Source organism: Colletes gigas, unplaced genomic scaffold (assembly GCF_013123115.1).
Source record: "Colletes gigas isolate AHSC1104 unplaced genomic scaffold, ASM1312311v1 Colletes_gigas_Sc00010, whole genome shotgun sequence".
Lineage (NCBI taxonomy): Eukaryota > Metazoa > Arthropoda > Insecta > Hymenoptera > Colletidae > Colletes > Colletes gigas.
Window position 1 is genome coordinate 3727470 of NW_025106639.1, and position 24705 is coordinate 3752174.

At 45.0% G+C, this 24705-nt stretch overlaps 1 protein-coding gene across 1 annotated transcript in view; it reads right to left on the reverse strand.

The window, feature by feature from the left end:
• Positions 1–24705, reverse strand: part of LOC122398018 (irregular chiasm C-roughest protein-like) — a 213692-nt gene that overhangs the window by 35481 nt on the left and 153506 nt on the right. The window contains exon 2 of the mRNA XM_043397594.1: positions 22589–22926. Within this exon, the coding sequence (XP_043253529.1) occupies positions 22589–22926 (338 nt within the window). The remainder of the gene's footprint in view (positions 1–22588; positions 22927–24705) is intronic.

Genomic DNA, 24705 nt, shown 5'->3' on the forward strand with positions numbered 1-24705 from the left:
GTGGGATTGCAAGAAGCCAAATTTGTGACCTCTTGGCAACTCACGATCTTTGCACAGTTCAACGTTGCAAGGGGTCAATATGCCCAAGTTTTGACAGGAAATGAAATAGAACAAATAGTAAAAATGTTGCCTAACTGGTAGTAAACAACGTTTGGCGCGCAGCGTTTCCCTGTGGCACCAAAAGTGGTAGCGCACGGTGAAGTTTGACGTTTGCGCGGTGCAGGGTTGGCGCGTAGGCGTGACGCAATCCCGGGCAAACTTCACGGGAGGAGAAATCCTGCTTCTCGAGATACAATTCCAGAAATTTCCGACCAAGTGTTCGGACAAAGGGTGGCGAGACGCCCAGGGAGACAGGAGCGACCGACCGTCTGAAAGGGACGCACAGAGAAACGGGCCAACCCTTTACGACGAAGGCACTAGAAGAGCTTTAACGACTAACTGGATGCAGCGAAACAATGCATCACGAACAATTAGTTAGTCGGAGCGCAGTCGGTGATATTACAAACGGCCATTATTAATTTTAATTACACGGAACAAGTAACGAACACTTTGCTACAGACAACTATGATTAATTGCGCATCGCCGGACCGAAAAGCATAGATCGCCGCTCGGAATCGTAGCTCGATGTGTTAAGCGTTTCGGCCGGAGTGGCATTCGATCCGTTCAGGGCACGCGAACACTAATTTTTTCAAACGTTTAGACTGTTGTCACCAACGAAATCAATCAAATTTAATTTTTATTCAAACTTTGAATTCAACTGTGAATCTTTGTATCGTGGGCTTAGTGAAGTTTTGCACTCGTACTATTTTCTCTTGCCTGGCACTTGTAACTCTGCGCTTTCGTACCCGAACTCGCGACCTTCGTGAACGAGTTTACGTCGAAATCCAGTTGCTGAATTGTTTAGTCTCGTTAAAGTCTGGAACTTGATGCCCTTAACGAGTTACTCGGTGTACGAGAATAGCAAGGTGATATCAATTACAGTCGGTACCGAGCCCGGCCAAAGCGGGGAACGAAGTTGGTTAAAAGAATCAAGAAAATCGCAGACACGGTTAGTCCGGATAGCAAACGGCAGAAGCTTCGAATTAAGAATGATAAATCGAGGGAATCGAATTTGTTGCCGGCCTTAAATAGAACCGATCAAACATTAATCCCTTCTGATCCGTTCGAGCTCTATCTCGACTTTCAGGAAATCGACGAAATCATCTTCTCGAGATTAAAGAAACGTTAACCTTATCTTGAAGTCACATTATATATTTTGTTACATTATCCTCGACTCCAGGTTTCACAAAATTTGCTAAACCAACATGGCGTACGGTACGGTTTCTCGCAAGATGGCGTCCACGTTTCATCCCGTGCTTCCAGTTCGCTTCTCGGAATAAGAATCTTCCCCGCAGCGTACGCGAATTCAAATCAAATTTCCGTTCGCGGAGAAAGGTCATCGGGTCCTTTATCCAGGGCGGGGAACGAGCGCAGCGTAGGCGGAACGGCGCGCAATATCCGGGGAATTTCGAATTCAAAATCGGGCCACTTTTCCGGCCAGATTTCGACGGTGTGGGGGGCGGAGCGGCGAGGGGCGTGTGTTGGCCGGGAGAATAATCGGAAAACGAAAAATTTGAATAAACGCCGAAAATGGCCGGGTAGCGTAGCGCGGGCGTTTTCTCCCGCGACCGCGAATATAGGTTAACCATTCGCGCGGACCGTTTTACACACGAGAATACTAATAATCCAGATTTACCGTGGCGGTGTGTCAATCAGCCGAGGCTATTACCGGCATTATTATTTCGGTTAATTGGATCGCAATTTCCCGTTACATTCGCGTACACCGGGAATTATACGGCATTATCATTTCGAATCTCGCTACGCACGGCTAAACCGCGGTGACGCGACGCGGCGTTATCTGCGCTCTTCGTTTTTTTTTCCCGCCCCCCGTAATACTGTTTTCGTCGTTGCAACAGCGGTTATAAAACTTCCCGGGGAAGGAAAAGCTCGAGATAAAACAGCGGACGAGGTAATTCTATTTCACTAATTTTTTTCCAATCTCTCGACGCTCGAAACTAAGAGCAAAACGTTTCGACCTTTCAACCCCCCTTTCAAGCCCCCATCGTAGAAAATTCAGAAATATTCTAGTCTCGAGGAGGTTAATGACGGACGAGGATCGAGTAGGCGAAAACGTGTGACGTGGGACGACAGGTTGAACGGAACGACGAGAATTTCTGCGGCTCCGTTTCGGTAAGGTCGCGTGTCCGTTTTCTTCCGGAGTTTCCCCCGAGCGATCGGCAATTAACGGGTTATGAAATGCTAATATTCTCGCGGCGCTATCGCGATATCGGGTTACGAGAAACGGGGGGGTCGAGATCGACGGAAACGATCCGTTAACCGGCGGCGACGTTTTACAACCCGACGTAATAATCGCTCGCGGGCGTTTTTTATCGGCGAAAATGGGTCGCGTCGTCTCGCGAGCGTCACACGGCCGTTTTCCGAACCGGTATCGGCGAATTACCGATATCACGGCGCGCAATCGGGAATCCCTTGGCGCGAGCCCACTAATCCTTTAATCAGGAGCGTAGTTCTGGCCGGTCCGGCTGAATCGTAGACCGTTCGGTGCCGCAACTGAGCAAACAACGTTCTATAGCAACGGCACCAGCGCCGGGCTACGCGTAGCCTTTATTGCTACGGTAAATCAAACGGATCTCGATAATGCAGAGTTGACCTTAGCTATAAGGGAAGGCCAGGTTTGCGCAGTAAATTTCGAAACTGGGTGCAACGGCGGTAATTTCTTAGCGACGAGCCATCCTACGATCGATAACACCCTCTATCGCCCTCGCGACCACATTACACATCGTAGACTTTTTCATTGATCCCGTTTTATGTTTTCAAACGTACAAATTAACCTACCAGGTTCAGAATATTGGACACTGCTTGACTTGTGGTCGACGCGGTTACGGGACGAGCAATTTTCAGCGTTTGACAAGTGGCAAGAGTACCAATTACCTTTCGTTTATAATTTTCGACTCGTCGATGGGAGTCCAGTTTCGCTTATCACCGGGGCGGGATAACAAACAAGGCACGGACAGTATTACTTTTAATAATCCCCCTATGAGAAATTGATTGCCGTCAATTTATCTAATAACCGATCGTGTCGCGATTTGGCCGATTAGAAGCCAGCCCTAACTGTTTCATTGGAAACGCCATCAAACCGCCATCGAATGTAACGGAGGTGCAGCCACCGATAATTACAACGCTCGTCGGTCGGCGCATCGTGGCTGACGTTTATGGCAAGAACAAATCAGCGAGCCGTGGATAATGCATCGCGAAAGATCCGCAAGGCAGTTGCGTGTTGATAGGCAACGTTACAGGCTGTTTCAGCAGCTGAGTTGAAATAAAATCAAAACTGCGGAAGATCGAGTGGCTATTACGATTTAAACCCCATATCTGAGTGACTGTGTATTTCGAGGATCGATGACGATTATTAGCCTGACGTTATTCAACTACTTGATGATCTAAGACAGTGTGAGGATTTTCGTTTATTTCATTTCGACAATTTCGAGCCCCCTCGTGGGGCGACTTCAATATTTTTATCGAATTTAATAACGCTCGAACCTGTTCATAACGAGCATAGACGTAACGAGGTACGCTTGTATCGATCAAAAGACCATCATGATTTTAATTGATACGTTTCTCCACACAACTGTTTGCTTTTATAACGAACTGATTTTTAGAAAGCTGTGTTTGAACGTCGATTTAAAAATTCAATATTATCTTGATTTTTAACGAGGCTGTAAAAATAAGTTCCAATTGCCTCAGATCTGTCAGTTGACGCGATAATGCAATCCTCAGCCATGCATCGTATCGGTTCTATAATATGATTTGCGCGTAAACAAACCCAGACTCAAAAGCTCCAAGTGTTTTTAATAGCTTTTGGGGTTTGAGAGACAGGGTTGTCGAGTTTCCAGCGCATCGATGGTCAGCGTTAGGTCAAAGATTCGCGACGGAGGCGATGTAGTGGCCTGCAGGGGTACGCAGGGCCACAGTAGCCATAACTCGACGGCGAAATTAGTAACGGTTAGGCCTACAAACGGCTGGTAGGCGAGCGAGCGACCGCCGGACGAGCTAGCCGTGACATTAATCGTGTCTGTAAATTTCAGGAAAGCACGGTCTGGGCATAGTTGTGTAGTTGGAGCGCGACGAGGTTCGCTGGTAGAAGGGTAGTTGGACGTCGACGCGACGACCCCTCTTGTCCCGTCGTAACGCCGCTGTCGATCCCCGATCATCGACGAGCATCGAACCCTGAAAATCGGGAATTGGAAACGGTGCAGCGGAGCCGGCGATTAGAGCTACCCCGGGCTCTCTGCCCCATTTCTTCCGGTAACATCACGGGGGGACGAACGTTAGATAAAGACGCTCGTCGTCCCAACCCGTTAAGCTATCCTCCCGTTACACCGATCCACGGCAATGGTTTTTTAATCCCGTCGAACGCCGTCGGGATAACTCACTCCCGGGGTAATGGATTCAAATTCAGATAGCGTTCGATTCGATCCCCCTGTAAAACACCGCTCGTTACCGTCGTATCGTTCGTTTCGCGGTTTCCCCCCAAGATACTCGCGACCATAAATCGAAACCCTCGTTAATTCCATCGTTGCTCCGAAAGAACTCCTCTTGGCAGTGCAAACGATTTCGATGTCAAAGAAAACTATTTAGAGTGTTCCACGCTCGAGCTCGAGCGAAATAAAAATATACGCTTTAATAATTTCGAGAAATCGGAGGATGCGTTTCGAGAAACTGCAGGAAACGAGATTATTTCCCTTTAAATAAAACTTGCTCCGGTATTCGCTCGTGTAAATCCGTTAAAGAAACAGCATCCAAGAATGTGGAGCACGCGGTGCTTATTAGATCCAGAAAAAAATATCGCTCGAGCGTAGATCGCGGGTTTAATTGTCAAACAAGATGGCTGTCGTTGGAGACTCATTAAAACCGTTTCTTGGGATATTTAGTCTTGATGAGCAGTAGTTTAGTAATTCTCAGGTTTCAATGCTTTGATAAATTTTCATATTTCAGTGTAACTCAAAAGAAGACATTCTTGCGATCATATTTACCACGAAAAGATAAGTGTACACGAGAGACAGAAAATATGTAGGCCATAAATCTGATATGAAATTCACAGCGACAGCTCCTCGCTAGCTAGTGGATTCTTTGTTCCAATACGACGTCTTCCGCTTCCGGAAGAGCCTCTTTATAGATTCCCCTCGATTATCCGTCGTCGACGGCGCGAAGATTTCCAAGCTGCGACTGCTCGATCGCGTTCGCTGTCGTTAGACCCGACAAAGAGATAGCGTTACAAGAGGAATACTTTCCCGGAAGCGATTCGATATTCCCCGGGTTTCCGTTCCGCGTAGGATTACGTAACCGGTAGCGAATCGACCCCGTTGACCCGGTCGTTCTCGGACAATTTGTCTTCGGCAGCCGTTGCATCCGCGCGACGCTCGTACTTATTCCCGCGTCACGGATCATCCCCCTGCCGATCCATGGCGTACGGTTCGATCGCGAACGTGACACGTGTCGGGCTGCCGGCAATTATACCATGTCCCTTGTACCCCGATATCTATCGGGTGTCCAAATATTGTTGCCACCAGCGGACACGTGCCATATTCGAGAACGCGATATTAATCAGATATCTGCACGGATGTGCGCCACGTCGCCGGAATATTGCCGACGCGGTGTATCTAATAACGGATGCCTTCTGAAGATCGTGGCTTCGTCGCTCCACGGACATTGTGCGCTGATTTATGGCCACCGCGATAACGGATAATTAGACCCGAACTCGCGGCACCGCGCGATACCGATCGACGACCGGTTATCGCTTCGAATTTATACGCGAATCCCTATATTTGTATTCTCTCGCGAGTCCTCATATAAATTCCTTCCAACATGGCCTTCGTTATTCTCGGAAAAACAAGGAAAAATCGCCCGTCGAAACGAGCCAGGCGATCGTACAAAGAAATCTTTCAATCCTCCACCAGTGTCACTGTATTAATCGAAGTTTCGATGTCCGTAGAAATGTACAATCCCGTGATACCACGTTGCTGAAATTGATTCGATTTGTTTGCAAAATAACGGTGTATGGGGGGGAAAAGAATACGATAAAAGCACCGGTACACGGTGGCGTTCGTCGCAAAAAGTACTCCGAATTGCACGTACCTTTCGGAACAAAATCAGCGAATACTCCTGCGGAACGAAACATCGGAGTTATACGACTGATTACAGAGGCATTAGAACCACTGCGATACCATTATAACCAGTTTAAGCGGAGGAAACAATTTCCAGCAATTACGTTTTTATCAAAGATTCCCGCAAAAGGATCTTCCACGGATTCCCCAGCTAGTTAATGAACGAGGCTCGTCCGAAGTGAATGATCCTTCCTACGATTAAAACGCAATAAATACCTTAAAGTGGTTCTCCATTAAAATAATATTAATTGTACTCTATATTCTAAGGATAAATTTGATCATTTACAGTATGTAATAGAAATAAAAAAAAGGTTCTGTCGCGAGATTTCGAATAACCGAAGGGAGCGTTGAAGTTTCCAGCGAAAACGATAGAAACGACGATAACCGTCCGACATCCGGCACTGTTATCGCGGCAAATCTGCGACAACGGGAGCCACGGACCCATTGTCGGGGGCCAATTGTTGCCACTCGCAATTCCTTGTTTTTCGGCTTATTCTTCGTCCACCCCCGTCCTCGTCTCGCGGAGAGATTTCACCATTAATCGCGCCGCGCCGTGTCTCCGGCGCGCAACGCGCGTAACTCCCCCCGCGTTTCCGCGTATCCCGTTGAAACCTCGAAAGCTGCCGAGCTTTTGTCTCATTCCCCGCTTTCTTCTTCACTTCGTTCGAGTGTCCCCGGCCTGGGTGCTCTTTGAAATTCATAAAATTACGCCGAAACGCTTAAGTGACACTTTCGTTCGGACAGAAAAGTGTCCACGATCGCGTCCAACGATCCACATCCACGAGAAGCGATCGTTATTAAATTTATTATATTGGATATTATGGGATTTATTCAAAGCGATATTGTTGTTAGGACGCTGTCTGTTGTTTCTAAACATATACGTATCTAGAATTCTTTTATACATCCACAGGTACAATAACGCCTATTTTACATCAGTAATTCCAGTTTTGTATTGTATTCATAGGATTTCCAATATATTATAACTGAGAAACGTAAATATATTTACATTTCCTCTTCTCCCGCTCGAAATCATAGAAATATATCGTCACGATTAGACTGCGGATGTTTACGCATTTATGGGAAATTTTAATTTTCAAGAAACTACAGAATTCAGTTAATATGCAAGAATATAAGAAATACTTAAAATAAGGTACAAATTATTATATCTAGAAAGCTCCAATTTCATTAATTTTATTAATAAAAATATGAATTTGCATGAAGATCCGCAGTCTAGTCACGATCAACAGTCGTATCCGCGTAATTTCAAAGAAATTATTAAATTGAATCGAAGTTATTAAATTTCTGTTGAGAAACGTGTGGTAAATATATTTAGATTTCCTTTCCACTGCTTTGAAATCATAAAAGTATGTCGTCACGATCAGACTGCGGATGTTTACGCATTTATGGGAAATTTTAATTTTCAAGAAACTACAGAATTCAGTTAATATGCAAGAATATAAGAAATACTTAAAATAAGGTACAAATTATTATATCTAGAAAGCTCCAATTTCATTAATTTTATTAATAAAAATATGAATTTGCATTAAGATCCGCAGTCTAGTCACGATCAACAGTCGTATCCGCGTAATTTCAAAGAAATTATTAAATTGAATCGAAGTTATTAAATTTCTGTTGAGAAACGTGTGGTAAATATATTTAGATTTCCTTTCCACTGCTTTGAAATCATAAAAGTATGTCGTCACGATCAGACTACGGATGTTTATGCATTTATGGGAAATTTTAATTTTCAAGAAACTACAGAATTCAGTTAATATGCAAGAATATAAGAAATACTTAAAATAAGGTACAAATTATTATATCTAGAAAGCTCCAATTTCATTAATTTTATTAATAAAAATATGAATTTGCATGAAGATCCGCAGTTTACTCTCGATGAACAGTCGTATTCGCGTAATTTCAAAGAAATTATTCAATTGAATCGCAGAAGTTATTAAATTTCCGTTGAGAAATGTGTGGTTAATATATTTAGATTTCCTTTTCTTCGTTTTGAAATCATAAAAATATGACGTCACGATCAGACTGCGGATGTTTACGCATTTATGGGAAATTTTAATATTCAAGAAACTACGGAATTCAGTTAATATGCAAGAATATAAGAAATACTTAAAATAAGGTACAAATTATTATATCTAGAAAGTTCCAATTTCATTAATTTTATTAATAAAAATATGAACTCACGATAAACAGTCGTATCCGCGTAATTTCAGAGAAATTATTAAATTGAATCGCAGAAGTTATTAAATTTCCGTTGAGAAATGTGTGGTTAATATATTTAGATTTCCTTTCCACCGCTTTGAAATCATAAAAATATGTCGTTTCGATCGTTAGTCTCTTGTGACCGTGTAATTTCATCGAAAATGGGAGCCAAGTGTAAGCGTTCAATCGTACCGAAAAGGACGTCGGGGCGACGGTGTCGGGAACGCCGGGATCGAGAAAAAGTTAAGAGGCGTATAAAAGTGTGTACTCGCTTCCGGCTGAACGAATTGTTGACCCTCGACGCGGGTCGCGTGAAACGCAAACTTAAGCGAGTTCGCTTAGCAGTTGCCTCCTCTCTTCGCAGTCAGCGAGTGAGAATTGGAAACTAGCAACGCGTCGGTCGTGTTTACTGTCAGATTCAATATTGAACGATATCGAGAGGAAGTAGAATGGCCAACGTTGCGTTTCGACCGCGCTCATTTTCGATATAATTTCGTCGTTATAACCGCGCAGATTCGTATCGTGGTAATTCCGCGCCATGGCCGCAGTCGTTCCCATTAAATTAAACCCCCAACCCACGGCAAATAACGAATTCGTTTAAGCCGCTGAACGCCCGCGGTCGCGCGGCCTCGAATTTTCCGATTAATCGCGGTCGATTCTTCTACTAGTCTTGGAATTTGTGCAAACACATCCTTATTAATTTAATTATTCATTCGACCTATCTTAAATGACATCATACATTTTGGAGTGTGTAAATACACAGAGTAACGATAAATAAAGAATTTGTGAATAGAGTAATGGACAAATTCAGTCGAGAACTTCGTACTGAAGTAATAAAACTTAGACAAAATGGACCCAGATTCCGCCGTTCAAGGGTCGAGAAATCAAAGAAGGAGATTGATTTTCTTTTCTTGAAAGAATTGGTAAAAATCGGTCGAAAAGCTAACTTTTCATTTATATGAAGACCATAAAAACGGAGAGTCGCGAGAGCTCGCCTAGATTTCGGATCCACATTTTTCTTTCCATTGTCCGAACCATGCTCGCCGAGTATTATGATAGACAGTATTTATATAAGAACCGGAACGCAGATATTTGAAAATGTTTCATTCGTAAATTAATATCTGTTCCCGCGAACCGACGCCCACGCTCGACCGGCTGCGCAAATTTAAACAAGACGGGGAGTCTATATGTATTCCCCAGACTTATTTGCACGTAATTTAATTTAACCACTTCTGTTGCAAACACGAGGCTGGCTTCAGGGTTAACGAGTCGATCTCGAAGAGTTGCAAAAACGCATAAACTCGATACGCGCGTTTGGTCCATAAACGCGAATCGAGAGGAAAATTATGCAGAAAGGGCAACAACAAGCCTGGCGTAACGATACTAAGTACACGTTCGAGGATCGAGGAACCCGTGGAACACGCCAGAGATTTTCAAACGGTGCACGAAACGCGAGGTGTTCGCGAGACGTCTGGACCGATGATTCAATAATTCGTGCTCGTGGTAGAGATCATGTACGGATGTTTCGTTCTTCCGGATGGGCCCGTTGGCTGGGTATCGTGATCGAATACGTTCGATTCTCCGCTGGACTTTGGTATTATTCAGAAAATAACAGGCTCCGCGTACGGGTCGATTCTCAGCGTGTGGGTGGATCGCGATTTACACGCTCGGGAACGCACCGGTTGCAGAGAGCCGCTGGCGAACGAGAAAGACGCGCGTTGAAAACCGGTAAGGCCGATTAATCGGGTAGGTTGCGGGCTGGAAACGGGCGTAGCCGGTTGCGCAGGTTGCTCGGAACCTGCCATCGCCTCTCCTACCGATGTTGCTGACGACGGTTGCTGCTGTTTCTGCACCCGTTGCTGCCGGTCCCGTCCGCTAAGCCCTCGCGACGCACGATAATTGATACTCCTGCGCGGACGATCGGGCCGTCCGGCTGGAAAAATCGCGGAATTACGGAACGACGTTATCGCCGCGGCAATTAATACGCGCCGCTCACGGAATTTACGAGCGAGCGACGTTTCGCGACGCAGCTCGCCCGTTTCGACCACAAATTTCGCTGTTAACCGACCGACTACGCAGCGGACTCGTGTTAATTAAACGTATTTACGCGACGATCGATAACGAGTCGAACGGATAAGGCGCAAACCAGGAGCAGGGGCGTCCACGGGTTTCTGGGACATTAAATAGCAATAAGAGGTTTATTTATAGGAAATTACTGTTTAGACGTGTTCTTGTTTTTCCCGTTGTTTCGGTGATCTCCTCTTCCCGTGCCGCGTCCAATAAATCGACGATCGCGACGTTAAGTGGAGGGAAAATTGCGCCTCCGCGTTCGCACGGACCGAGGGATCTTTGTTCGCCGGCGCGGTCGGTCATTTTTCTCGTCAATCCCCGCGGAAACCGACGAATCCGGTCGTGCAGGTTTCGCATCCTGTTGCGAGAGGCCGCGGCCAGATCCACTTTACGCGAAACGAGACGGCGAGCCGCGCCTTAGTGGGGTTTAGAACGATCGTGAAATCGCAGCTGAAACCCGACGGATCGTCCTGGATAATTAAGGCGCGAATAAGACGTCAAAGGGCCCCTGTTAATTTAATGGCGAGCACCACGCGATCAAAATCGCCGGGCTTGAGGACGGTCGCGTTCCGATGATTTTCTAATTAAAATACTTCGAAAATATCTATCCGGGCTGGCGATCTCTCTATAGTCGGCTACACGTACGACGTAAACATCGAGTGGTCGCGTTTTATACATTTATTTTCCTTTCTACTGCCTCCGATCGTTTATTTCGTTTGGATTTTTCTTCATCTGGAACAGTACATTGGTAGAATAATGGTTGCTCCTGGTATCCGGTTGTCAATATAACGGTTAATGCGCCATTCTGCAAATTTCGATCGTTATTATTAAAACTCCAAAGAGAGCCGGGAAGAGATTAAAAAAGTTTTCAACCGGGGAACTCGTCGGGCTATGTAGCAGACTCTGCCGCGGGCGACGAAACATTCGATGATCGCTCGTGGAATGTATATACATATACAAATCAATAGCTGATCAGGAACCTGCAAGGAGGGATCGGGTCATGGACCCTCTAGTGCCGCGTACGGAAGGTACCGTTATGCTCGTCTTCTCCTCTTTAATAAAATATCGCTGAGCATATAGCTTCGCCTCTCTATTTAACGATTTTGTTGCTCACTAAATTAGACTATAAAATCGAATAAAAGTATTTTATGGTCAACGAGATACAAATTGCAGGAAGAAAAAATTTGCCTTGTTTGCTAGTATTTCCACGTTTCTACATATTCACAAGAATTAAATTAAACAAAATCATACGCGAGAATTTTTTTTAAAATTTGGAATAAAAATTCCAAACCTACTATTTTCTTATTCTTCGCTTCTTTATCCACCAAACGAGTTCAGAAGATAGGAATTATTTCACGATCTAACCCAATGCTGTACAAATTTTTCTACTCATAATTTCGCGTATATGTATATGTACGTATATACACAGTGTTTACAAATTAGTAAGACGAGGATTGCCCAGCATCCTCATCCCTTAATGAACGAGACTCGTCCAAAGTGGATGATCCTTCCGACGATTAAAACGCAATAAATACCTTAAAGAGATCCTCAATTAAAATAATATTAATTGTACTCTATATTCTCAGGATCTAATATAAATTCGATAATTTAGTGTGTGTAATAAAAATATAGAAGGTTCTGCACAGGTGATCTAACCCAATACCGTAAAAATTTTTCTACCCATAATTTCGTATATGTATGTACGTGAATAGACAGTGTGTACAAATTAGTGGGACGAGGATCGTTGGAATGGTTTCTGAAATACAATTTGCCCAACCCCGGGCGTCGTCGATCGCGGTAATCCACGTCTCGATCGCCTCTCCCGGATAATCCCCGCACAGCTTAGAGACATCCGGTCGGTCGACCGGTTGCGGATCGACGCGGTATCCAGCCGATTAACGCGTCTTCCCCCGATCTCGTATAACGCGGTGATTTCTCTCGCGGTCGATCCTCGTCCATCGATCCGCGGCGTTAACCGACCAGGCGCGCGCCAAACGTTACGGAACTAATTTAAAGTTGTACGATGCGTCTCGCGACGTCGTTTTAAAGACTTCGCCGGGTCGATGTCGTCCAACGGATACGCGAGGATCCGTCGATTAAAATCGCGGACACGTACACGACACCGGCTGCGACCAGCCTTCGTCGATACATCGATATCCGCGACTCCGTCCACGGCTCGTTCAACTTCCGAGCAAGTTTCCACCCTCTTGGTCCCCTTGTCGGATAGTTCGCGCACCCAGGGGCTGTTTATGTTAAACAGTTTCCATTTCAGACACGAAAATTAGCCCTCTTACGCTTCCTCCTTAACCGGAAGACTAAGTTATCCGTGGTTAAACGAAGACGGAGTTGGATGCTGGTTCCTACCAGTCTTTAAACAGTCCTGGACGATGACAGATAGTTGGACAGGATGCTCAAGCAATAGTCGATGTAGGATATACGGTGGCCCAATTGCTCGTGCTCGTCTCTATCACTCGCTTATGCATACTAGGCCACTACCTAAGGGATCTTATTAATCTTGTTGGGCTATACCTAATGAGCCTTTGAGCATACAGGCGAGTCACGCAATTGGGACAGGCTGTATCTAGAATACGCTAGCAGATGGAAATGGTCGACATTCTTCGACAAAATGCAAAAGTGACTAACTCGAGACGAGATCAAACGTTAGAGTGGAAATTAAATTTCAGTGCAGGGTTTTTTTCGAAACGCAGGACAATATACCCATATTTCTATTAGATTTTCACTCCTTTCGTGTCTCATATGCTACGACAACATCCTCTGTATCATTTAAAATCGAAGGCACGTACGTAACACCGGCTGCTCCATCAGCCCTCTTTCGATATATCGATAACGCGACTCCGTCGACAGCTCGTTCGACTTTCGAGCAAGTTTCTGGCCCCGTTCCCTTGTCGGATATTTCACACGGGTAATGAGTGTTTACGTTGCACACTTTCTATTTAAGATCCCGAAATTACTCCTCCAATACTGCTTCCTTAAGTAGTTGACGGAAGACAAAGTACAGCTTATCAAGTTAAATAAGATCCCCTTACTCGATTCGACGATCTTGGCTTCCATTGTCGTGTCTCTGTCGAACGATATCGGATGGCTCTGGTTACCTAGATCACGTAGGCCCGAGCAATACTCCAATTGCTTAATCTCGCTCCTTCGAACCAGGCAATCATTCGGAGTAAATCGAAACGAGTTGTATCCATTTTAACGGCGGATCGAATCAGTGACAAAAGACTGTGACAGATCGATACAAACTAGTCCAATAGGCCACATACGAAAATTGTTTCTTTGCACGCTGTCTGCACGCTATCGTGCATTAACCACATGTAATACCCTCTAATGGAACGTTTAATCGGAAGATTGATCTCTTAATCCCCCATTAAGGAAAACAACGAGTTATCAAACATTACGTACGAACAGTTTAGTAAAGTCGATTATACTCGTGGAGGTTCTAACGTGCGTGATATAGACCCGTCTTTTCAAATTGCTCTAACTTCCCCGAAACACGACGGATTTCAATTTACCAGAGCTAGTTTCTGCAACCTTCCAGCTTAATAAATAGCACCAGAAAGGTGTAAAGGACAAATCATTTTTCCCATCCCCTGTTCCAGTCTCGAGCGTATTTAAAATGGAGGACACACCGACACCAGGCTGCGGGATACCGAACGAGGATCTCGACGTTCCCCGTCAGCCTCCTTTCGATACATCGATATCGCGAGTCTGTCGACAGCTCGTTCAACTTCCTCGGCAAGTTTCCGCCCTGGTCCCCCCTGTCGGATGGCTCGTACGAGCATGGGCTGTTTACCAATCTGTACGGTCGCGCGAATTGAGAGTAACTCGAGCGCGAGGACGCTTCGAACTCCATTGTTCGCGAAGTTGTCGCGACACGAACGACAGAGTTGCGACGGGAGGGCCGGCGACCGACGCGGAACTGCAGTTACCGCCGGTTCCAAGACGGTGTTTGCATCTTTAAGCGCGTCTCTGATTGCGATTGCTCGGTCTCGATATCGCCGCCGCGAACAGGTTGTATCGACAATCTTCGCTGGCCCCCCGTTCTTCGCGTCGCGGATTTCATCGCCAAACTGAAACGCTCCACTATTTTACATCGTTCGTTGTTTCGTTGAAACTTGACGCCTCTTCGTTGGATGGCCACTATGTCTTTGGTAAGGCTCTGAGTAAGAAGTTATTTTAATTATCATTGCATCAGAAGCAACCCCTTCTTAGAATAAATTTGAGAATGGCCACTGACCCCTATTGGCCATAAGACTATGTCTCTGATAAGGCTTTATGAGTAAGAAATTATTTTAATTATCATTGCATCAGAAGCAACTCCTTTCTAGAATAAATTTGAGAATGACCACTGATCCCTATTGGCCATAAGACTATGTCTCTGATAAGGCTTTGTGAGTAAGAAATTATTCTAATTATCATTGCATTAGAAGCAACCCCTTCCTAGAATAAATTTGAGAATGGCCACTGACCACTGTTTTCCATAAGACTATGTCTCTGATAAGACTTTGTGAGTAAGAAGTTATTTTAATTATCATTGCATCAGAAGCAACCCCTTCTAGAATAAATTTGAGAATGGCCACTGATCACTGTTGGCCATAAGACTATGTCTCTGATAAGGCTTTGTGAGTAAGAAATTATTTTAATTATCATTGCACCAAAAACAACCCCCCCTAGAATAAATTTAAGAAAAGTAAGTATTCAGAAAGTTGTGAGTGAAATAACTCGTATAAAATCAAAAAAATGTACCTGTTTTGTAACCCCAAAGATTCCAGTCCATCTCTTCCAGCCCGTTTGCTAGTAAATCGCGTTTCAGCCGCGCTAAAGCGAACCGACTTTTCGAGCGACAGTGACAAGCACGTATTATATATCACGCAGCCTTCAACGGAACTATTTTTCGCATAAATTTATCGGGTCGCGGGTGGAATCTATCACGGCGTCGCGGCAATCTTATTGTCCCGTAGAAACAAAATTGCATCGAGTCCGGGGCTGGGCGCTGGCTGCACCCACAATTTACGATCCGTTTGATTCCCGGCGGAACTCGGCGCCCGCCGAAACTCGACGATTCTTTCCTCGTCGCTACGGAAGAGTTTCGAAATTAATTAGTCCCGTCGGAATTAAAGCGAGACCGGGCTGCAGGAAAATTGGCGGAAGCGTGTTCCTCGTCGGCTACCGATCGAACCGCCGACGCCTTGGAGCTACCCTGGGCTGGAACGTTCGCGTGGGCGGTTCTCTCGTGTGTGTTTCGTTTATCGGCGAGCGACTCGCGAAATACGTAGACCTCCGCTGATGTTGCAATAATTTTATGGAAATCGAGCGTAGCGCCGTTTGCATCGTCGTAGACGAAGCCCGCCGCAGAGGGAACGAAACATCACAGGGTGTCGGGCATTTTTTAACAAATTTTAATTACTCGACGAGGGTTCAAAAATTTTATATTCCTTAACGACGGGTCTAAGAATTTCTTCAATATGATTTTCGAACGAACGTGGCTGGAATAATTGTCGAAAAGAAAATGGAACGCGGAGAAAAGTAGTTCAACGACAGACTTCGCGCAGCGAGCGTTTCCTCGGAGAAAAGTAAAGGAAATGGCGCCGGGTAGCGGAATTAGGCGGTACACCCTGTATATTAAGGAACCGTTGGCTGAAATTGCCTCTCGCTCGAATCTTATCGTTTCGAGCTGCCTTGATTGTCAGGAAAGCGCGCGGCGGTATGGCGTGCCGTGCACGTTGGCCCTCGGTGCATTTCTATGTACACGTAGCGAACTGCAGCCGCGTACACACGGCAACGTTCGGCAAATTTTAATCAAGGTAACGAGTGACGATTACTATTAAAGTGGATAATCGTCGATCCACCCGTGACTATTGACGATTAAACGAAACGTTAATTGCCTACGACGGTCGAAGATTAAATTAATCGTTAATCGGGTTCGACCATCGTCGATTAAATCAAACGTTTCTCCATGCTGCTGTGAAAATTTACTTCTCATGAAGTTTACTCAATACAAGTTGTATCAAGATTTCTGTCAGTATAATATTGTTCTCCAAAATTTTCCTTACGGTTCTTCCATGTTTTAATAAAATTATAACTCGATCCAGTTTTCAGGGACGATAACTTGTGCAACATCGTCCTAATCCATGACTATTGACGATAAAACGAAACGTTAATCGTTGCTCCCTACTGCTGTGAAAATTTACTTCCCATGAAGTTTACTCAATACAAGTTGTATCAAGATTTCTGTCAGCATAATATTGTTCTCCAAAATTTCCTTTAGGTTCTTCGATCTTCGAATAAAATCATAACTCGACCCAGTTTCCAGGCAGCCCGTGCACCATCGAGCGGACAATGTATCGCGGAATCGGGCTAATCCTTGTCGCGAGCAAACAGATGGAAAGGAAGGAGCGAGTCGATACGGCGCGTAGCGGCGATGTTTTATCGCTGGAGGTGGGTGGAACGCGGGAATTTTTCACCGGATGAACCCCGAAACGGCGGGAACCGTTTTTCGCGTGTTTCTTTTTCCCCCGGCCGAGCGTCGGTTTTTGCGGGATTAGACGCACGAGGGCGAAAAGAGTCCTCTGGACGGCAGGGGTGGCTCGTTAAATCGCGCGACGCGGCGAGCAACGGTACGCGTATTATGATATTACGTATCAGCGGCGATGGACGCGCGGTGGCACACATTCGCGGCCGCACGTCGGCCACGGAGAAATTGCTAAATCTGTTGGTCGGCACGAGGCACGCCGCGCAAAATAGCCTGCGGCCGCGAATCGATTAGATTGCCTGTTCCGCGTTGCCAAAGGAATTCTTTGCGGTGCGCGCGGCGGTTAATTGGCAAGTAATCGAATAAACGGCCAGTCTATCCTTTCCGGGCCGAGCGACGCGCTCTCGTCCCAGCTGCGACCGAAAAAGATCGTTCGATTTTACCGATTTTCCCCTTTTTTTTTCCGAAACAACGAAACGCTCGCTATTTTCGAGGAGACGTCTCGTTCCTTCTGCGGCTTCGCGACCATTTGCACCATCGAACGTCCTTTTACTCTGTTTGCACATTTCATTGGTCGTGTATCGATGGTGATAACTGATCTAGGAGAAGCTTGGCCCCTCGCGAATAGTTTGAACGATTACGTAATTCATGAGATTCTAATATTTAACGCAAAGATCGATCCTTATTACTGCCTGGAAGTTCTGTACGTTTTATAAAATTATTTTTGACCCTTAAATGGACTCTCAATGTCAACTGAATTATTCTACTTAATGATTCTTACCCAATTAGTAAATGGAAATCAACTTTCCTTTAAGGCATTTAAAAAATAATGAACTAACGGAGGATTACATTTATTTTACACAATAATCCATTTAAGGGTTAAGGAACAATTTATCCTGCGTTAAAAAATATTTCATATTAAAACGTACAGAGGGGAAAATCTATAGATATTATGCAAAGTTATCAAAGTGGTCTTCCTTCACATGAGTCCACCGTCCGCCTAAAGTCCCCCGCGCTGCTACTGAATACAGAACGCCTACTTTTCGAGAAACATCTGGATGTGCACGTGTATTATCAACCTTCCGCGGGGCGATTAGCATACGAGACCCGCCACTCGCTCGGAGAGTAGAAAGTATAGATAACCGTTTTGAATTGTTGCCATTCTAATCTGAATTATCGAGACACGCGCTATCTGGTCGGAATCCAAACGGTCAAGAGGAATGCGGACCGATTTGCGTGTCGGTAACGTATCCCTCTAACGATTCTTGCGACATGGAATTGCAACACTATCCAAGGGTCGACGGTAATCGACGCCGTACGCCGGTTACCAAATAATTAAGTACCGATTTCTCGGCGAGTTGAAAGCCAGATTCGAAACGGGAGTTACGCGCGAGCTGCGAATGAACTATTACCGGAGCTCGAGTGCAGTTTTCATATAGAGCGCGGTATACGTGTCGGAGGATTTAGTGGAGAGAGGATAAGGAACTCGGTTGCTGGTAGAGCAAGGCTGAATTCGTATGAATGCAGAATTTGAAATAGCAGACAGGAATGGAGATGAATAATGCTATGAGAATGCGTTAAGGCGAAGTTATCGGTCGGTTCCTTGGACCATTTTCTCTTTGACGGGAAATACTGTCGATTTCTCATAATTTTTGCGTTAAGAACTCGAATGCAATTCAGGATGGGTATATTAAACTTGGACGAGTCGCCACTGCGAGTCCTCTCAAGGCGAACTGGTAAAATCGAGTTTTAAGAGCTCGCCGAACACCTGTGATTGGTTGAACGGGACTGTGACATTCTACTTTATTATCGCAGGTGCATGGGAACCTATGCGTTTTCTACTTTTATATTCTCGTTCTCTCGTTTAATTTCTATCGTTTCCACGTTTCTATAGCTTTTATTTATCCTCATCTCCATTTTGCTCTTTGTATTCTTGGAATCATCCGGGGGCTTGTTGGCTGCTTTCGCGGAGCTATTTTCTGTTTCTCCTGGTGGAAAGAAGGCCGATGCTTGGAAGGAATTGCAAGTCGTATCGGGTAACACGAGGAATACTATATTACTCTCAAAATGGGTGGACCAAGTTCTTTAATAGATCGAAAACTTCAAACGTTCTTTGAAAATTAACTTAAAATCACCTAGTCAAGTGAGCGGATAATCCAAGCCTCAAAACCCGTGTTTTATCGTCGATTTTTTCACTTTTCTAAACACAGTGCGTTCACAGTCTTCTTCTTCCTTTCACCTAAGAATCGCAGGAACAGCGAGTCGAATATCCCAACGAAATAAACAGGGCACCGACGCGAGCCGCTCATCGAGACATTTTTCGGAACTCGTTAGAAAGGCAATTTAACTTTCCACACGAGCGTTTAATGCAACGACGTTATTGACTTTACGCGACTTTCTCCGCGCGCACTTCGAACGCAACGTTGGCCCAAACAATGGCCGCTCGATTTGAATTTTTCCACGCGTCCCCCGTTTCTCGATACACGGGAGTCGCGTCACGAGCACGCTCGCGGGGAATCGTGAATACCAAGACAGCTGGATCCTGGACCGGTATGAATTTCACATGGCCCTTCGAATCCCTTTTCGAACGTTTCCCGTTCGTGGGAAAGGTAACCGCGAGTGCGTCACGTCGCTGCGTAAAATATCACCGGAAGGTCGCGTCTCTTCTCTCCTTTTCCCCGTATCTCTCGATCTTTTTTTTTTCTGGCGTGCAAAAAAAAAAATCAATAGACAGCCGCAGGAAATTGAATTTGGCCCGCGCGGACCGTGGGGTCGTCCGCGTGTATCGTTGCGTCAGAGATGCTAGACGGTGCCCTGGATGCACCGGGGACACCTCATTCCACTTGCTCACACTATCGCCAGATCACTCATACGTGAGCTCGCTGAGTTTCGACAAAGGAAAACTGACACATGTCCTGAATTTTCCTAAAGGTCTCTGCTGACCATTGCTAAGACTTCTGACAATGTATAACGATTACTACTGACTGTTGACAGTCTCTGCTGGCCTCTTCTGATCATTGCTGACCACTGGTAATACCTCTGACAATGTATAAAGATATACTATTGACTGCTGTCAGCCTCAGCCAGCTTCTACTGGCCTACTGACCACTTCTGATATATCTGGCAACATATAACGATTACTACTGGCTACTGTTTGTCTCTGTTGGCCTTTGTTGGCCACTAATGGCCACTGATGACCACTGATGACCACTCCTGATACTTCTGACAACGTATAACAATTACTACTGGCTAGTACCAGCCTCTCCCAGCCTCTGCTGACCTCTGCTGACCACTGCTGACCACTTCTGATATATCTGACATTATATAACGATTAGTACTGGCTACTGTTTGTCTCTGCTGGCCTTTGCTGGCCACTGATGACCACTGATGACCATTTCTGATACTTCTGACAACGTATAACAATTACTACAGGCTAGTATCAGCCTCTCCCAGCCTCTGCTGACCACTGTTGGTCTCTAGATGCCTCTACTGGTGGCTAACTCGAGTTAGCAGGTAGTCATAAAACTGTTTTACCCAGTTACACCCCTTTTTACCTGAAGCAGAAGACAGCAGAGACAAACAGTAACAAGTAGTAATCTTTATACCAGAAGTATTAGCAGTGGTCAGCAGAGGCCTGTAGGAAAATTCAGGTCGTTTGCCTTTGTCGACTGTCCGAAACTCTGCGAGCTCACGTATGAGTGATCTGGCACAGTGTGAGAACGTGGAATGAGGTGTCCCCGGTGCACCCGTGGCTCCGTCTGGCATCTCTGCGTTGCGTGCCAGCCGACGAGGAAAAAAGGTGAACCCGGCGCGAAGGAAATAGCGCTGTCGGTCGGACACGAACCGAGCCGCCTCCATCGAGATTCATTCGATTTCTAGCCCGTGTGAAAAATATGCTCAACCCTTTGCACTCGTTCGTCTGTTCCCAGTCATCCAGCTGGATATCCATTCCACTCGCACGTCCGTTCACCGTCGCTGGAAACTCGATGTGTATTGCGATCCTTTGTGCCGCGTGTACACCTGCTGACACCGAATGTGATGGATGGAGAACGGTAATCGTTCTAACTTCTGCGCGTCTGAATGTTTTTATCGTCATCGATTGCCGATAGTTCCGCCCAACGTACAGGGCTCCAGGGAATTTAGGCTCTAATCTTCTTCGAAATTATCGCTAACAGACGGTTCGATTTTTATTAGATCTCTCGTTCTATTCTGGAGCGCGGTTATCGAAATATTTTAAATGTTTTGGCGAGAGTGGCTGGTCGGGATCGAGTTGGTGCGAATTATTATCGACTTTATTAATTGTTATCGAGTTGAGAGGGAAGTTGGAAAATACTGATTGATCACGCGAAAAAAGGTCACGTGAAAAATTGATACACCTTTTGCAGACAACGTGGCACGTTGCTAGGCGTCGCGATATCAGCGTTCCGTTTCCATTACTTCGTTTGTTCGCTTTTAATAAATTAAAGGGGGAATTTATCGAATTTCTCTTTTACAACTGTAATCAAGGGACTCGGGGAAGTAAAGTAATTGGCAAATGTCCCCAATCATCGTCACGGAAATTAATCAATTATCGACGCCCATTTTCCAGCGACAATAAGAGCAAGAAACCGTTTGAAAAAGTTGCATGTCGATTGCTGGTCTCTCGCTTCCAAGTGTTTTAGACCGTCGACTCTCGATCTGAACTTTCGTTTTAGCAACCACGATCTCTGCAACACGGTACCTTTGATTCGCTTATATGTGCGACGACAGAAATGCCGGTAAATCTTTCCCAGAGTTCGAAAGCGCGTCGCCAATCTGCGATCTGAATAGATCGTCTGACGAAAGGCTAACGGGACAAATTGCATAAGAAAGAATTTCCCAGAACGAATGGTATCTTTTGTTCCTTTTGCAACGTGTGACCGTACGTTTGTCTCGCTACGAGATGACTCGTCCCGTTCCCCGGCCAGCAAACTGTTTTTTCCCTACAACTTCGGGCGCTAATACGACGAGATTATATCGTCTGCTTTAACGAGTTACCGCGAAGGTACCTCGAAGTAACAAGTTGTGGGAAAAATAATTCAAACCAGACGTAAGACGTAAGGGTACCGAATTAATCTCTCCTAATGGAACACTTATGTATGTACGTACGTACGTAATTTACGATTTTCGTCGTTCACTTCGTCGATTTACAATTCCTAATAGTCGGCAGCGTTGTTATTCGCGTTCCCTGCAATATCGCGAGCGACTCGACGGAACCCTGGAGGAAAGTTTCGTAGGAGCGTGTGCGAAAACAATTCCAGCGCCGTCTACGAATGCACCTTAAGGATACGGTGTAATCTAAACGCGCTGGGAAAGCCTCGCGACGGAATATTGAAAAACAGGAATGGCGTGGCCCCTCTTTGGCCCGCGTCGTGCAGCAGACAACTCGCGAAAATGAATTCCGGAGTCGACTGAGGCTCCGGGATAGATTGAAAGGCGTCGCGGGGAAAGGAGGTCGTTCTTAAAAACGGAGCAACCTTTCGTTCGATTTCGTAGATAAAACATTAACGGAGTTGACCAAGCTTTTTATGGATAAACGAGTTTGAAAAGATTTTTTATGGTAACTCACCTTCCTCGTCGCTGCCGATCATGGCGTAACGCTCGTATCCAGTGAGATTCCTGACGGCGCCCAGCCCGAAGTCGTCCTTCGTCCACTGAATGGGTCCCTTCTGATCGAGTACGCGGCAAGGAAGCGTCACACGGCTACCGATCACCGCGGTCTGATCCATCGGCTCGATCGCGAATCGCTGATAAACTCCTTCCGTGGTCGTGATCGGCGTCATCGTGGAAGCCAAGGGTGACACGTTCGTCATGTTCGTGGCGGACGTCGTCCTCGTTCCCAGTGTCAGCAGCAACGAGAGCCAGATTATGGACGACGTCGATCTCGACGCGATCCTCGTTCTCCTGCTGGAAACGATAGAGACGGAATTGTTAGCGAGAACGATCGCTATAGAGGCGAGTTTACGTGAACGTGTACGTCGTTTGACTCGCGTGCGCTATATCGAAATGGCGAAATTAAGTGGTTACGATTAATTATTACGGATATAACATAAAAAAATTTTCAATTCGTCCTGAAAAAATTATTTTCAGTTGTGGGGGTCGATTGCAATCACTTTTGGTCAATAGACATGCCCTCGAAATCCTAAGCACTTTCCAGAAAAAAATTCATTTCCGAAAATTGCATGTCTGACCATATCTCTGGTCGTTTCCCTTAAATTTCATGCGTATCTTTAAAACGCCATAACTTTTGAACGAATTGGACGATTTTAATGTTTCAAAACGCAAACTACGCGTATTTTGGTGCAGAATATGTAGACATTCCAAGAATATTCGAAAAGTTGTTCCTTAACCCCTGTAAACTGAGAAAATCCCCCACAAAAGTGCTCCAATTTTCAAACAACCATAACTTCTACAGTAGTGAATATATTTTCATGAAACTTTTTTCTGAAGTAGAGCTCATGGGTGCCTACAAAAAAGTATTAAACAACGTTTCTGTAGAGCGTCAAACAAAATCACTAAAAATTTCTAAGAAAAATCGACAGGGGTAGGGGCCTAAATTTTTCGGTGAAAAAAAAAAATTTCAAATCATTTTGAAAAAATTGTTTTCGGTTGCGGGGGTCAATTACAATCGTTTTTGGTCAATAGACATACCCTCGAAATCCTACTCACTTTCGAGAAAAAAATTCAGAAAGGTGGACAAATTTTTCGGTGAAATTAAAATTTTCAAATCATTCTAGAAAAATTATTTTTGGTTGCAGGGGTTAATTGCAATAATTTTTGGTGAATACACATACCCTCGAATTCTTAACCATTTTCCAGGAAAAAATTCGAGTAGGCGGACAAATTTTTCGGTGAAAAAGAAATTTCAAATCATTCTAGAAAAATTATTTTTGGTTGCAGGGGTCAATTACAATCATTTTTGGTGAATACACATACCCTCGAAATCCTACGCACTTTCGAGAAAAAAATTCAGGAAGGTGGACAAATTTTTCGGCGAAATTAAAAATTTTCAAATCATTCTAGAAAAATTATTTTTGGTTGCAGGGGTTAATTACAATCATTTTTGGTGATTAGACATACCCCCGTAATCCTACGTACTTTCGAGAAAAAAATTCTTTACCGGAAATATACTTTGTGGTCAGAAATGTTGCCTTTCTACAGGCGAAACTTTAATAACTTTTTAACGAATTCTTGATTCTCGTCTAATTTTGGTCTCTAGAATCTCCCATTAAAATTTTTCCCAAGGGTGGTCGAATACCCTGTATCTTAAGGCAACGAGTGATGCGTGGGATTAAATCCACGAGAAAATAATTCTCCCAATTATTTAACGAACGAGTTTGCAATATTGGGCGGGAATCTTTCGTAGGAAAACGTGAAATTATTGAAAACGATCGCGTGTCCGGTGCAGCGAGCATTCATCTTGGATCGTCATAACTTCCGCGTAGCCGTGGATCCCAGGCGCGCGCGTAACAATTTTCTCGTGCTTCGCGCTGTAGATTTATCCCTTGAAGCATGGACGCACAATTAAGGATCACCATGAATCCTGAAAGTGTACAAATCTCTGGGTAACGACGCGGTGTTTATGGGCGTGTGCGCGGGCGCGCGACCCAACGCCGTGAATTATTGCGGCGAAGCGTGTCGATCGAAACCGAAGGCGAGGCGCGAGGTCGACGATCGAATTATAGA